Source organism: Tubulanus polymorphus, chromosome 1 (assembly GCF_964204645.1).
Source record: "Tubulanus polymorphus chromosome 1, tnTubPoly1.2, whole genome shotgun sequence".
Classification (NCBI taxonomy): domain Eukaryota; kingdom Metazoa; phylum Nemertea; class Palaeonemertea; order Tubulaniformes; family Tubulanidae; genus Tubulanus; species Tubulanus polymorphus.
The window spans coordinates 29,708,690-29,723,520 of NC_134025.1; the positions used below are offsets into that span (position 1 = coordinate 29,708,690).

A 14,831-nucleotide genomic window follows, 5' to 3' on the forward strand; every position below is an offset into this window, starting at 1 on the left:
ATAAGAACGAGGGCAATAATAGGCCAACATATTCATTTATATCTAGACATCATTTTACAACAAGTTCATAGCAGATTTTATAACACGGGTTCTTATTCTACACGATTGTCAAAATTTCTGGAATCTCGGATTCTGTTCCCATCGGAGATGCATCATCATCATCCTCCAGGCCACCTGCTGCTGATGATGCATCGATCTGTTTCTGTAACCTGATTGAATGAAGTGTTAAGGTATTTGCTCGATTGCGTCCAGGTACACGTAAGCAAGAGGTGACGCTTTTACATTGAATTTATGAAGACTGTTGTGACATTTTACACGGTAGATCGCAATAATGGAGTTCCACTCGTACTAGTGAGTCTAGTTTCAGTGACCGCGGGCGATTGGGAGCAATCTCCTTCCAGTAACGGTTGCCATGGTGCTCCAAACTGTATCGGATGAGATGGGTCACCCATTAGTAATGCTGACCTATGAATACAATAAATAAAAATACCTCCTTATTAGCTTAAAGGGTGACGTTGATCGGTTTTGCTGAAGAGTTGTTGCCGCATAAAAACAAGAATCTCTGAAAATTGGTTTTATGCTGATGTAAATTCTCCATTGCGCTTAAAAAGTGCAATCCAAGGCATCTGATCCACTCTAAACTACGTGTGCACTTGAATCTTATAAAACCTAACGCGCCTTCGTCATCAGCATTTCTCTTTGAAATTGTTGTTGAAGTTCTCCAATCAAGCTAGATTGAATTTCAAGAGGTTCGCGACTAGAATTCCAATTATGGTACAAGTGGGATTCGTGAACTTTGGTAAATAACACGACCGGTTTTCCACAATGAATAGTCGGAGCATTGACATAAGACCGCATCAATATTTTATGGTTTAACGGAAGCAAAGAAACATTTATTTCATGTAAGGTTGGAATGTGAACTGGTCCCAGGGTTTATTAATTCCGGACGTGCCTCTTTGAAGCATTAGAACCTCTTAAACCCAGACATGGCTTTCATCGGCTATGGGGTGAAGTTGGCGATTTCGGGGGGTTGGCGTCTTAGCGAGCCCCTAGATGTAGTTGATGAAGCCCAAAGAATATCAATTGATATCTCAAAACTAAACAGTTCATCAACATATCTATTTTCGCATACTCTATTTTCTCTCAACCATGACGACCAGGAAATATAGCAACAGCATTAAAGAAGGATAATGAGTTACATACCGTTTTAAAGATTCTTGAATCGTAGATTGAGTCCCTCTTCGATCATTATTCAATCTAGTTAATTGTATGATGTTATTCTGTGTTTGAGATGATATGGATTGTCTCGGCGTAACGGTGTAAGTCTCGTTTCTAAATACAACAGTTTGACCGATCAATTCTGCTGGAAAATTCTCGCAGTATTGTAACTGTTTTTTCCTTGAGCAATGGCAAACGGTGGCTAGTCCGACTATAGTCATTAAGGCGCCCAGACCTAAGAATGCTGTCCACATATAATCTGCCCAGTATTCGGGCGCTACTAACATTATGGTCCCTGATGCGATAAGGCAAACTCCGCACATGAACACTAAAGCACCGAAAATGACATAGCATTCGTGGCAACAGCGACCATCCTGCTGGACTGCGTCAGAGTTTGTAAGTTGAGCATGGAGATTCTCAATAAATTTGTATTCGTCCATCGGTTCTTGGCACGGATTCGGACAATTACTCATGATTGCTGTAATAGATTATCTTATCACGATCCTATATAAACTATTCGCTCCATATTAGACATTTTCTGTTGTCAGAAGTTGCAAATGTTAACCATCTCTTCATCTTGGAAACTTCAGCAGGATTTTCGGAAGCTTGGCTCGGAGCGCTACTGAATTACGATGACGGGATACAGTTTTGCTCGGTATGGGAGCCGTATTGATCCGGTCGGGTGCTAGCATGTTTCTGCAATGAAATAAAGCATGAATTGTTTGATGAAATTCACTAATATATAAGACATAAAAACAACTCTCAAGATGCGCCCTTTAATCGTGTTTTATTGAAGAAGCTGTGACGTCAGTCAAGAAATAAAAGACGTTTGATCCCCGTAAAAAATAACTCATCAAATCAATTTCTACCGCGCCTTCTCCGAAAAAGATAGTAAGAGATTAGTTGATGTTTTCGGCGTTGCGCATTATTCACCAGTAGATGGGAAATCCGTTGTTGTGTTCTGCATCAGGATTAGTAGAGAAATCATTAGTCTCTCGCTGATTGAAATTACCAGTAATTATTGGAACCAAGCCGTGAAATACGAATAAAGCTACATAGCTCATGACTGACTGATAACCATCTCATTAACGTACGGCAGCTAATACAAGGCATAAATCTCTTAAATTTCTCCGAATGAAACCGGAATTGCTTCATTATCTCCAAACCGCGTAGCATTTCTACGATTTCGGAAATATAAAATCGTATAATATAGAGTGTGGAACGAGGATATTTTTCAAGAACGGTTGATACTTAATTCAAATATATAAGTGTAATATTCTCTTACATGTAGGAATTCGGGTTATCGAGGTAACATCTTTATCTTTATACTCTGCATAACTACAGATTCTTATTACAAAATCTAATAATACTGAAACAGAATATGAACAGATTTATACGTATGTCGTCCATGTGGATATACTGCCGGTGATAAAGATATGAATGCGAGCAAAGTTTGAGGAATTTCTCATGAAGAAAATCACTCGATATATATTCCCCTGGACCCGCAGCTTTTAACCGATAACAATGGAACCGGAACCAGATGTGTCCCCAGTTACTTTGAAGGAAAAAATTAGTATCACCAAAACGTAGATACGGTATAGCACGATATTATAGAATGGCTTTAATGTCTGTATACGTAAATCGGAAATCCTGGTACATATTGATATTCGGACGATCGAATCTTCAATAATCTCCAGGGAGCTTCGTTCACTAACCTCGCAACCACGAAAGGGAAACCTATGTAATTCATTTACTCTATTCGAAGTAAGATACCATATATCGCGGTCTTTTTCCGGCGATCAAAAATCCAATGAGGCATCTCTATCTCATATCTATGAATCTGTCATGCGATACTTGATCAGTCACGTCAACGACGAATGATATATTTCATATTTCTTCAAAGGTCCGATTGAGATATCAACGGTTAAGTGAAACCGATAAAGTCCGCGGAAAAGAAATAAAATTCTGATCTCCAGTTATTGAGGAGCGATCGCTTCTGAGGAGCTCGCGATTTCTGATCAATATGCAAACGAGATATGGGAGAGACAGACACAGATGTGTCCTCGGGACATAGAGGTATTATCTCAGAGATAATGATCAGATACAAACTGATATTTCGAATGTCACCATTCACGGTCGATATTCACAAAATCTACAACTCGGACCCCAGAGTTAGAAGTCAAAGGGCTACTTAATTTTAGCCATAGCTTGATTGACCAGAATGGCCATAACTACACTCATCGCACGCTGGCTTGAATTCAGGTTCATAACAACAAATGGGAATTGCTTCTGTGGTTTTTAGATATCTTCTAATCTCTAAATATCGATGTCTGGTTTTTCTTCGAATATAATCCAAAGATCTATAAGCCGCAAATAGCGCTTCGGTAGGCTCGTCTGTCGTATCCATATCTTATCCAGGTTGCGTGGCCATGTAGGAATATCAGCTAATCGTATTCTAAACGCATATCTTGTAATCATATGGCAATTACTTATAAGCTTATATAGATATTGAATTAACGATATTACATTAGATCAGTGCAGATCAATCAGAATCTAACGCTGTATATCAGTCAATAGACTCAGACTTGTCGCGTATACACTGTGTTAACCTTCCAAGAGGCAAACTCAAGATTTCCCCATGCAACATCTATAATAACCAACCTGTCATAAACTATTTATGAAAATAAATGAATGCCGTGCGTAAATATTATCCGTGTATCGAGAATAGTAACACAAACCCTTTAAGACAAAGAAAGCTGTAAGATAATTTGGTGTAAACAAGTGTAAATAAATAACCTATCGTGTATTTCTATCACACAACGCTGTGGGTACCTAAGTACTCTATGTTGGAAACCGACAGAAAAATACACCCTATAACTCTGTGTGAGATCTATTCGCCGAGAAAATTTGATAAGAAGATTCGATAAATAATTCAGAAATATTCGATTGAAATTGTGACCGTGAAAGATGTTCCCATCCTCTATAATGATTCGTTTGTTATTTTTATTATTCAGTTAAGAAATGAGCGCATGCAGCGTGCATCGACGATTCAATTTCAAAAACATGTTCTTGGGGACGTATTTAATCCAAATCCATCGCTGCTGCGCACTGAATAACGAAGCAATCTGGACGTTGATATATCTAGTACTTAATCATTAATTTCATCAATCACAATTTGAAGAAAAACCTGAACGAATGAAATCGTGTTGCAGCAAACACGAACCGATGTTGATGCGATAGAAATTGCTCTTACCGTTTTATTGTTAATACATTCACATCACACACACACTGCATCAGTACCACTACATCATCAGTACACACCGGCACCAACCCGATAAATTTGAGTCAATATCAAATGTTGCTTTGGCAGTAGAGCGATGCAAGCGGCATTTCCCGCGTATCGCGGCGTCGAGGAGTTGCGGTCTCCTCTCTCGTTATTGCTATTTGCGACACCAGCAATGCATTCCGATACATAAGAGATTTCAATTCCTTCTCATTCATCCATGCGCCTCAGACTCGAATTTTGTCGTCAGAGAAAAGATTCAGATTTATAGAAAATATACTCACATTTAAAGCCGAGAGATGAATTCTTCACAATGAAATGAAAGTCAAAAGAAGCATTTGTTTTAGGAATAAGAATAGGACTGTAATCGAAGTACCGGATCCGATGAGATACGGGGTCGGTCGGTAGCCGCGGCGCGATGTGCACCAGGGGCCGGTTGCTCAAAAGTTGGTTAGATCTAACCAGTGGATAGTTGATATGGTGACAATTGAAATTTCATTGTTACTATGGTATTTAACGACTGGCTATCTTTAAACAACCTTTGAGCAACTGGCCCCAGCCCGTTAAAATTGCGGATACTGTGTTCACGGTTAAAGCTTATACTTAAACTCGGTCTTGCGACGCCGTGTCGATGGCTTGCACCAACAGTACAGATGCCTATACATCGATAGAGGATTGCACTGAGTTGCATTCAATGTGCTGCATCAATACCGTAAGGTGCTGCCGCTATGCTCATCGTTAGCGGAATTTGCATACACTAACACGAACTGACTCTGGCAATCAATGTGCTGCTTCATTACAAACTTGCCACAGTCGACAAGTGTTAGTGTATGAAAAATCCGCTAACGACTAGCATAGCGGCAGCACCTTACGGGGTTCAGGGAAGCGATAGGCGTGTATCGGGAAATCGGTCATGACGAACATATTTTGTAGACTTCTGTAGTCTGTCGAGATTCCAGTACTGTATCAGTGCATGAAAATCCACTAAGTACCCAATGGTGTTGTCAAGAACCAAAATAATTATCATTTTTCACTTAGTATGGTCAATGCAAAGGCAAGTTGATCATCATTAGTCGATTTGTATCCTTTCCTCTCCTCAGGGATCGTGTTATTCAAACAATCCACATTCACATATAAAATATAAACCATAGATATTTACAGACAAGAGCACTGTTTATTGTTAGTATTTTACATGTATCCAGATTACAATAGATCAGTTTTTTATGTACATCACAAAACAACATCTCATGTAAATTTTCCGGTAATCATAATCAGTACAAAATGAAATCAGACCCAGTTCCATGAATCTTGATCTCTGTTTTGACGCTTAGAGCTAAAATTTGTTCACCTCAAAAAAGTTTTTTCGTAGAGCTAGATCTGACGCCGCCACATCTTGATGCAAACATGCTTTCATAAATGCTGTTTTCCACATTTGTTTTCACATATGACACATTGTTGATATCAACTTGAAAACGTTAATCTTTTTAAATTTGATTACTACCGATACATCTTTATAGAGAAAATTGACTGAATAATAAAAACTGTACATTTTCCACGACAATTATCTGCACCTTAGACAGAAGACACGCTATAATAGTGACAACGCTACAGATTCCCAGCAACTTCAATGTAAATTAATGAACCAGAACCACAAATAACTTCTACATTATTTACATCATCTCATTTCTAAAATCGATTCGTTACTCTATGAAATGAAAGCCGTTTAATCAACACCAGGTAGCGATGATTCAAATAAGAATTGTCTGCTTGTTGACGCACGCGCACCGGACGCTCATGAACTCATTTCTTCCGTTTCTTGTCGTTTAAGCGTTTCCAAAGCTTTCCTTCGCAGAGCTGCAGCGTCTTCGTCTAAACTTTCATCTCCGGACGCAGCCTGAAACGTACCAGAAATAAATAATATACAAACCGAAGAAATCAACTTAAAGATAAACCTGCAGAGGAAAACGAACTACTGATACTCTCTCTCTCTAATACTGTAGAAGAATAGAAAAGAATTTTTAACTCTTACTCCTGTTTCACCATCCTCAGCAGTTTTCGCATCTTTCTTATGTTTGTGTTTCTTATGCTTCTTGTGTTTCTTATGTTTTTTCTCTTTCTTTTTCTTCTTCTTCTTTCCGTCGCCCGATGCCTAAAAATCACACTCAGTTAGCTAAACTCTCAGCGAGTCCTTTTCCCATGCATCCCATATAATAAACACTAAATTCCCCGAGTAGAATGGAGATTGTGAGAAATTTCTTGGCTTCAAATGTTTCAACATTTTCATTTTTTTGTGTGAGTAACATATTGATTTAGAAACGCTTGGGCATTATCGGAATTGCCTGAATTTCCCTTGATTTGATTCCCCGAGTGTTCCAGGTTAGTGGCCATCGTTGTAAAGAAGGATATATGAACTGACTGACCTGTGAACCTGCGCTCGGTGACTCACTTCCCTCTTTACTAGTCTTCGATTTCTTTTTAACCGGTAAATCTTTCAGCGGACTCGGAGAACGCGATGGTTTACGTTTACCAGGCGAGCCGATGTCTCGTCGACGAGCCGCGTCGACATCCATCGTCTCTTTACGACTGTTCCTACCACGAGGCGGTGACACCGATCTCGATGGCGACCGTTGTTTCTGCTGATGCTCTGTAGGTGGCGATACCGAGCGTTGTTTAGACCTCGGTTGCGGTGAAGCGGAGGCTTGTTGACGTCTGGGTTTCGGGGCGGGAGGTGAATTCGAGCCGCGTTGTCTACGTGAAGCTCTGGGAGGAGGGGGCGGCGGAGAACCGGACGAGGAACGAGCACGTTCAGGAGATAGGCTAGGTCTACGTTGTTGATCTGGTTTACGTCGAGGGGGTGGTGGAGGGGATACCTCGGGTTTACGAGGTGGGCTGCCTCTACGCTGCGTAGGTGACGCCGCTCGCTGTGTTTTACGTCTAACCGGAGAACCCGATTGCGATCGACCCCTGGCAGGTGAGTGTTTAGAGCGACGAGGTGGTGATGTTTTACCTCCGCGCTGCTGCTGTTTAGGGGTTGTTTTACGCGGACCGCGAGAGGGAGGAGGTGGGGGTGGACTCTGAGAACCTGAGGGCTGTCGTCTTTTAGCGGGTTTTTCTGGACTACTCGACGCAGACCTGTAACACAAAAAAATATTCATATAACATTTACTCGATATCCAGACACCAGGAACAGGTTAATCGTTCCTGTGAGACTCGAGGTATCAGCAGTCTACTGCAGACGACACTCACTTGGGTGATGATTTTCTCGCAGTTGTTTTATTGCGTCTCGGTTGTTGAGGTGAAGGTGATCGACTGCTCGCCGCTGATGACTCCGCCGATGAATCTCGTTGTTTACGACGCGCTGCAGGTGGCGCTGCCGCCGGCGAGACGGATCGTTGTTTAACCGGTCGACGCTCGGCAGATCCGGACTGACGTTTTTTCGCCGGTGGTTCCGGCGAGGCTGATGAGGATGATTCTCCTCGTGGCGCAGCGCGACGAGGAACCGCCGGAGGAGGAGATGTAGAATGCGCGACCCGTTTTTTCGTGTCTGATGTCTCCGGACTCTCGCTCGTTCTACGTTTCATCGGTTTTTTCGGCGACGGAGAAGCGCTGCTGCGCCTAGCGACAGGTTCCGGCGATGACTCTGATTGTTTCCTGCGTCTCTCAGCTGATTCTCGACTCGGAATTCTCCGGCCGCGGGGAGGAGCCTGAGGTGATGATTGACGACGTCTCGGGTCAGGCGGAGGCGAGTCTCGACGTCTCGCGCCCGGAGAGTTTCTACGGTCCGGGGACGACGACGGAGAACGACGTCTACGTCGATCCGGAGAGATAGACCTACGCGGCGGAGGAGACCTGCGTCTCGGAGGAGAACGACGTCTCATCGGAGGACCTCTCGGAGGGCTGCGTCTATAACGCGGTGACGGGAATCTGTAATCGTACCTTTTCAATTTAAAAGTTTATCCAAAATTAGAAACGACGACAGAACAACGAAAATTCAGATTTCTTACAGATCACGGAATCCATCATCGCCTGATTTTGACCCCAATACTAGAACAATTCCCTGATGCCGCGACAAGTTTAAAGGAGCAACCACAGTTAAATTACAAGATATTCTCAGTGGGGCTGTTTCCCCGCGCCATGCATCACCAGCATGAACAACAAGAAAACAAAATTTCTAAATCCCAGGTTTTTAAGGAAAGAGTCAGAAATCGCCCAGATATTCCCTGATCCGTAAGAATCCTGGATATAGAGTAGTTATTTGTAACATGTTTTCTTACCGTCTCAATCGATTATCGAATCTACCCCTGGGAGGTGAGTATCGTCTACGAGGTGGCGAAAAACGACGTCTCGGAGACGAGTATCTTCTACGTCTCGGTGATCGAGACCTTGAACGTCTGTCTCCTACAAACACATTATATTCAACCTGATATCAGTGTTTCCGGTTATAAAGCCTGTTTTCATCTTATTTTCCCAAGACTTAACCTATTGGATTGTTCATTAAACCTCGTCAAATTTCCAAAAATTCCCGAACTGCGAAATGTTATTTTGAAATTCACAATTTCCTGATGAATGGGTGAATCATTGCTTGCTGGGTGTCGAATAATATTAACCTTTTCTCGGAGATTCATCTTCAGAAGATGATGAACTATCTGAACTATCAGATTTAGTGGCATCGTTGTGAGTTCTGTAGTGACGTCGTTTCTGCACTGAGACCGGTTTATCAGGGGAAGAATCATTTCCATCGTCCGATTTCTATAAATACAATTCATTAAATGATTATTTCATTCTGTCCAGAGTTTTACTGTGTAATGCTTCTAAATGAAAGTCATTGACCTCTGAACCTACCGACTGAGACGTCGGCCACTTGCCCACCGAGTTTTATTTAGAACACAAAATTCCCTGAATGAATCCGCTGAGAATAGAGTAATCTCTCGGTATAATATGTTAAAACGTATTCATTTTCCATGAATTATGTATCGACTAAGAAACAGAAACACACCTGGGACCAGTTGCTCAAAGTTGTAACTGGTGGATAAATACCATAGCAACATTGAAGTTTTAATTGTCACTACGTCAACTATCCACTGGTTAAGTTTAACCAACTATTGAGCAACAGACCCCAGGCATTTCTTTATCAATTCATGAATTATGAATAAATTTTAACTAACATATTAAACTATGAAATTTCTCTATTCACCTGTGGATTCATTCCTGAGTGGTTTCTCTGATCCATCAGAACAGGGAACGCCCACCTACAAATTGTGAAGTCATTTCTAAAATACGAACCTTTCCATCGTTATTTTTATTTGAAGGTGACCTTGAACGCGAGGAACTCGAAGATGAAGCTCGTTTACGCGATTTCTTCTCCATCGATCGTTTGCCGCGGCGATGTCGCGGAGACACGCTGCTGCGACGTCTCGGCGATCTACGACGAGGACTCGACGGTGATCTACGACGCGCGGGCGATCTACGACGTCGAGCCGGTGATCGCCTCCGCGGAGACCGCGATCGCGACTTCCTGCGACGACGATCACGAGAACGCGATCGAGAACGTTTCTTCTTACGATCGCGTGATCTCGACCGGGATTTCGATCTGCTGCGACTCCGCGCTTTCTCTTCTTTCTTCTCACTCTCTCCAGTGTTCTCACCTTCTTTGCTCTTCTCTGCATCTTCAGGTTTCCCCCTAAAATTTCAGTAAATTCATAGCTATTATTAAAGAAAATGTTAAATGTTGACTAAGTTATGGCGCAAAATATCTTGAAAAAATTTCAGCACTATCAGGATTTTACTAAAATTAAGCGCTAATCAGTACTTATCGTATCCCTAATACTTTTAGCACTTTTCAGACTCAAGGACATTACCAAAATTTAAATAAAGAGTTTCAAGCATATCTGTATAAGATTCAGGGTCCTTCACTTGAAAGGAATCAAGCGAGTAAGACATATGAACTCCTTTAAAACTATTTTCAATACGTACTCAGTTTCCTCTTTATCTTTCCCATTCTCATCTCCTTCGCCATTTTTCTCCTTTTCGCCGTTCTCCTTTTCGGGACTCTTCGATTTCGAATTTTTCGGTGATTTCGATGAATCATTCTCCTTCCTACGCGGTGATCGACTCCTACTTCTACTGCTGCGTTTCCTTATATCATACATAAAATCTAATTTATGGCAAAATACCAATAAATTTCATAATAAGGTACAACATCAGAGGCCAGTTTTAACGTCCATGGTTCTCTTACAGATTAAGTAATCTAAAATTCCCTGATATTTCCCTTCAGACCCTCGACCAAAATATCCCAGCTCAAATCATTTCAGATATCCATAGTGGGGATTGGTTCTTAAAGAGGTTCCTTGTGCCACTTGTCACCAGCAAGAAGAACCAGACACCCAGGATTCAAAATGCAGTCAGAATACACTAAATTCCTGGTTTCCACGATCTGTAAGAATGGATTAGTTTCCACAACTCATTTAACTCTCACTGGCCCTGATGTAATTCACATGACTTTTTTCGTTACCTGCTACGAGGTGACCGCTCCTTCTTATCTTCATCCTCTCTTTCCTTCTCTTTTGCCTTTACCTCTTCTTCGATTCTCTTGATGTTTGTTTGCATTCGCTCCATTTCAGCCTTTAACACAAGAGCAATAGTGGATACTTTGAATTTACTCGAAGGTTTTTTTTCAAATGAAATTTTAGCGACGTGTATCTTAATTCGATAGTTACCTGTCTTTGTTTAATTTCCTCTTTCTTTAACTCGACGAATGCAGCTGGAATACCGCTGATATTTTCCTGCGCGCTGCACAGAAGATCCCACAGTTCTTGAACGAGGATTCGAGCGTTCTTCGCGTTTAGGAAACCGGTCAGGTTGATCTGTAACTGCTTCGAGTCGGGATACTGAAGAGAGAAAACAAATACAAACGATTCCCGATTATTAACCGAGCCACAAATCGATACAGTTCTTGTATAGATTCACTTAAGGAATTCGACTAATTCCCCTCGAATGAATCGTAATTAAAATAGTCACAAAAACATAGCGAAGACACACTTTTTTCTGATGATGTGATTTGCTTACCAAACGAGAGCCACAGTTCCAAACCCTGTATTATACAGCAGTAAATAAAATATCAGCATTAAACCGAACAGAATCATTTAAAACTCAATCAGAATTATTTCTCGTGGTATGTGAAATCTTTCTCGTAAAGTATGAAATGCTTTTAGCATTAGCAGCAATGTAAATTTTGCATAATTTTTTCTTCTTAAAGAGAACTAATATCTTATAAATAAAATCTAAAATACGTTTATCATATCATATAAGTTTGTAACTTATACAACACCGAAATATACATGATGCAGACTACAAAAACAGTAATAGTTCTAATACAAACCATTATTTGTTATTCCTGTGACCAATGGGGCCGGTGAATTCGGCCGGCCTCTCCGTACGGAACATCCAGATATAGTCATTGTGCTAATACTAAGGAAATGCATTCATTCATGAATCTCGATCGGTCCTTGAGTGGACTGTACTGACTGTGAGAGGTGTTCAGTTCAATGGGTCGCATACGTTTGTTATTTTACCTCTAATTGTGAAGGAAAACGTAGTATATATAAGTATACAGTATTATCAAACTAAATATGTACGGTAAGTTGTAGAGATGGCGACACACGATGATGATCAGTTTATCTTTAAAACGGCGAAAGCTCCGAGTACAGGCCTCATAGTATCACGAACCCCACATATAAAACGGAAGTAAGCCATACATGAGGGCTGGTCTCGGCTCCTTCACCGAACGATACACCATTTCAATCGAGGCGGCCATCTTGGATCGCGTTAGACTCAGGTAGAATTTTAGTCGCCGTGCTCAAACCATTTGACCAGAGTCTCTGACATCGATTCATCAAAATCAAAGATAGCCGCTTTCAAACTATGAAATAGGTATATTCAAATATTCTCTTTAAAAGGGGATCATATTTCTGGGTTGTTTTCTTTTGAAAGCCTAATGAAGCTATAGCCCCTCGCAGCACGTTTCAATCAATATTCAATAACCACTTACCCGTAACAGAATAACACGTTCTCAATCGAGATATATAACATTTTCAATCATCATCATGAATTACAACAAAACAAATGGGCTACAAACTCATTAAAGAAGCTATGATTTATGGAGTTTGATAGCAGAATAGACTGTACTCTTCAACGTGGTCAATAGATCATGTAATTAAAACCTGCTATTTGCAAATTTCAAGATTGAAAGTTACGTTCACGATAGACCAAAAATTACATACAATTTGAGCGTAAGAAAGGTTTTTCTTTTTTAAATCGAAATTCTCAGTAAAATTAGTGTTTATCTTAGATTTGTACATAGCAGGTTTTAACGTTATGTAAAACTCTGGTGGCTGTATTTGTCCACACTACTACAAAATAAAATAGCATTCAATTTCGCTGTGAACAAGTTTAGAATAAAAGCTTCGAGTAAAAGAATTTATTACCTGATCGGTTTCTAATTGATTATTGATATATTCAATAACGACGTCATCCTCTAATCCGAGCATTTCCGTCACTTTCTTTGTGATCCACGGCTTCAAAACTTCCAAATTTACTTTTGTCATATCGACCTACAAACAATTAGCATTATTTAATTTTCACAACCAACGGGAGGAATTTTTAAGCCTATTTCTAGCTTGTTTCAGAATATGGCTTGATTTGGGTTATGAAGTTAGGGAGCGTTCAAAAATTACGTACCTCCATTGGGGGGTTACTGAATTTTGGTACAAAGTGGTACATGGGGGAGGGGGGTCAGCAAAAAAGGTACGTACTTTGAGGGAGGGGGATATTAATCAATCTTGGTACGTACTTTATGTACCAAACTCAAATGAAAATGGGCGTTGGTATTTTATCGGCTTTTAGTACCGGGTATATAAAATCAATAAACAACAATACTTGCTTAATTCTTTGCATCAATATAATTGGGGGGGGGGGGCGGTGGTCATGGGTTCGATGGTACGTACCTAAGAGGGGGGTCAGTGAATTTGGTACAAAGGTGGTACAAGGGGGGTCAGAAAAACCGGAGGCTTTGAGGTACGTAATTTGTGAACGCTCCCTTACTAGAGCCAGAGGCGGAGTACACCTCGTTGCAGAACTCATCGCATCCAAAATCTATTCACTTACAGTTCTATCGTTTTTACAGTACTCTAGTAGAGAAACATAACAACTTATCTAGTCATACTTGAAATCTTTCAGACCTACATCTCATATTCATAATGCAGTCATATCAGGGATGTCCTTAAAAATGAACCATAACCCTTTAGAAGAGCAATATAGATGAGAGGTGACTTAAACCGTGAAGGCATAAATCATAAGATCATAATCAATGCGTTGTGAAAGATTAAAGAATGACAACTGCAGGTTCTTACCTACATTTGTAACTGGTCTAAACTAATGACTGAGAGTTAATTCTGAACTGAGGAGGACATTTTATTTTGGACTGCAGCACTAAAATCCAAATATTCTCTTTATTATATGCTAACAATTGATTCCTCTGTCTCTTATAGCTAGCTACACCCACCCTAGGCCTATTGCCTATTCCATTCCATCCTATTATTCCTTTTACTTTGTTACCTACCTTACGGTCAACACCTTCTCCAAACTTCATTGACTTCAGTAACTTCTTCCGTTTATCGGCGAATCGGTTGTCTTGATCGGCACTAGTGCCCTAGAAATTAATCAATCAAAAATGAAACCGATTTGATTAACACTTTAATCTCCCCACGACGCTCAATTTACGGCGGCCATTTTGTTTTCTTTTTTCAAAAATTCTCGCTTTAAACCCGTAAATTCCTGAGAATGTAGACATGACTGATACATATTAAATACACCTTAGTATTCTTCACTTCAAGCACCAGTAGGAAAATATATGAGAATCTTATTTGAGGAGCGATTTAAATAGCAATAAGGCATAAAACTCACTTTGAAAAACCCTGCGTCGGTCATGATGAGAGTTTAACATACGACAGATGGCGCCACACAAAAGAGATAGACTGGTTGCCTGTCCAATATTCCCAGGTAGAAACCGGTAACCAGTCTAACTAGGGTTCGAATCCTGCATATTCCTCTTTAATCCTGGACGATTCATTTACTAACAGGGCATGTGATTGCACAAGGTCAGGAGAATAAGAATCGATTTTGATTTTCATAAAATGGCTTAAAGTTAATGAAGGGGTATCCTCGCTTGCCAGGGATCCGGTATCACTCCCGAACTCGCTTCCCACTAGACTGGTTACCGGTCTCTATTTCAATTAGACAGGCAACCAGTCTATACCGTAGCAATCTCGATGCC

General features: G+C 40.7%; 1 protein-coding gene across 5 annotated transcripts; it reads right to left on the reverse strand.

Moving 5' to 3' along the window:
• Positions 1–5,666: 5,666 nt before the first annotated feature.
• Positions 5,667–14,502, reverse strand: LOC141899226 (uncharacterized). Of its 5 annotated transcripts, none has more exons than XM_074785414.1 (13): positions 14,462–14,502; positions 14,118–14,207; positions 12,985–13,110; positions 11,218–11,388; positions 11,013–11,122; positions 10,475–10,636; positions 9,785–10,181; positions 9,109–9,250; positions 8,776–8,899; positions 7,748–8,425; positions 6,922–7,633; positions 6,531–6,650; positions 5,667–6,395 (listed from the first exon to the last, which is right to left on the reverse strand). In XM_074785414.1, exons 1-13 carry the CDS (start codon positions 14,483–14,485, stop codon positions 6,294–6,296), a joined length of 2,958 nt encoding a protein of 985 aa, XP_074641515.1. In that variant the 5' UTR covers positions 14,486–14,502; the 3' UTR covers positions 5,667–6,293. The 5 variants fall into 5 exon arrangements, with proteins under 5 accessions (XP_074641515.1, XP_074641508.1, XP_074641532.1 ...); XM_074785407.1 differs by having other exon boundaries at positions 7,748–8,437; XM_074785431.1 differs by lacking the exons at positions 12,985–13,110; positions 14,118–14,207; positions 14,462–14,502 and adding exons at positions 11,880–12,720; positions 12,884–12,984 and having other exon boundaries at positions 7,748–8,437.
• Between the last annotated feature and the right edge of the window lie 329 nt (positions 14,503–14,831).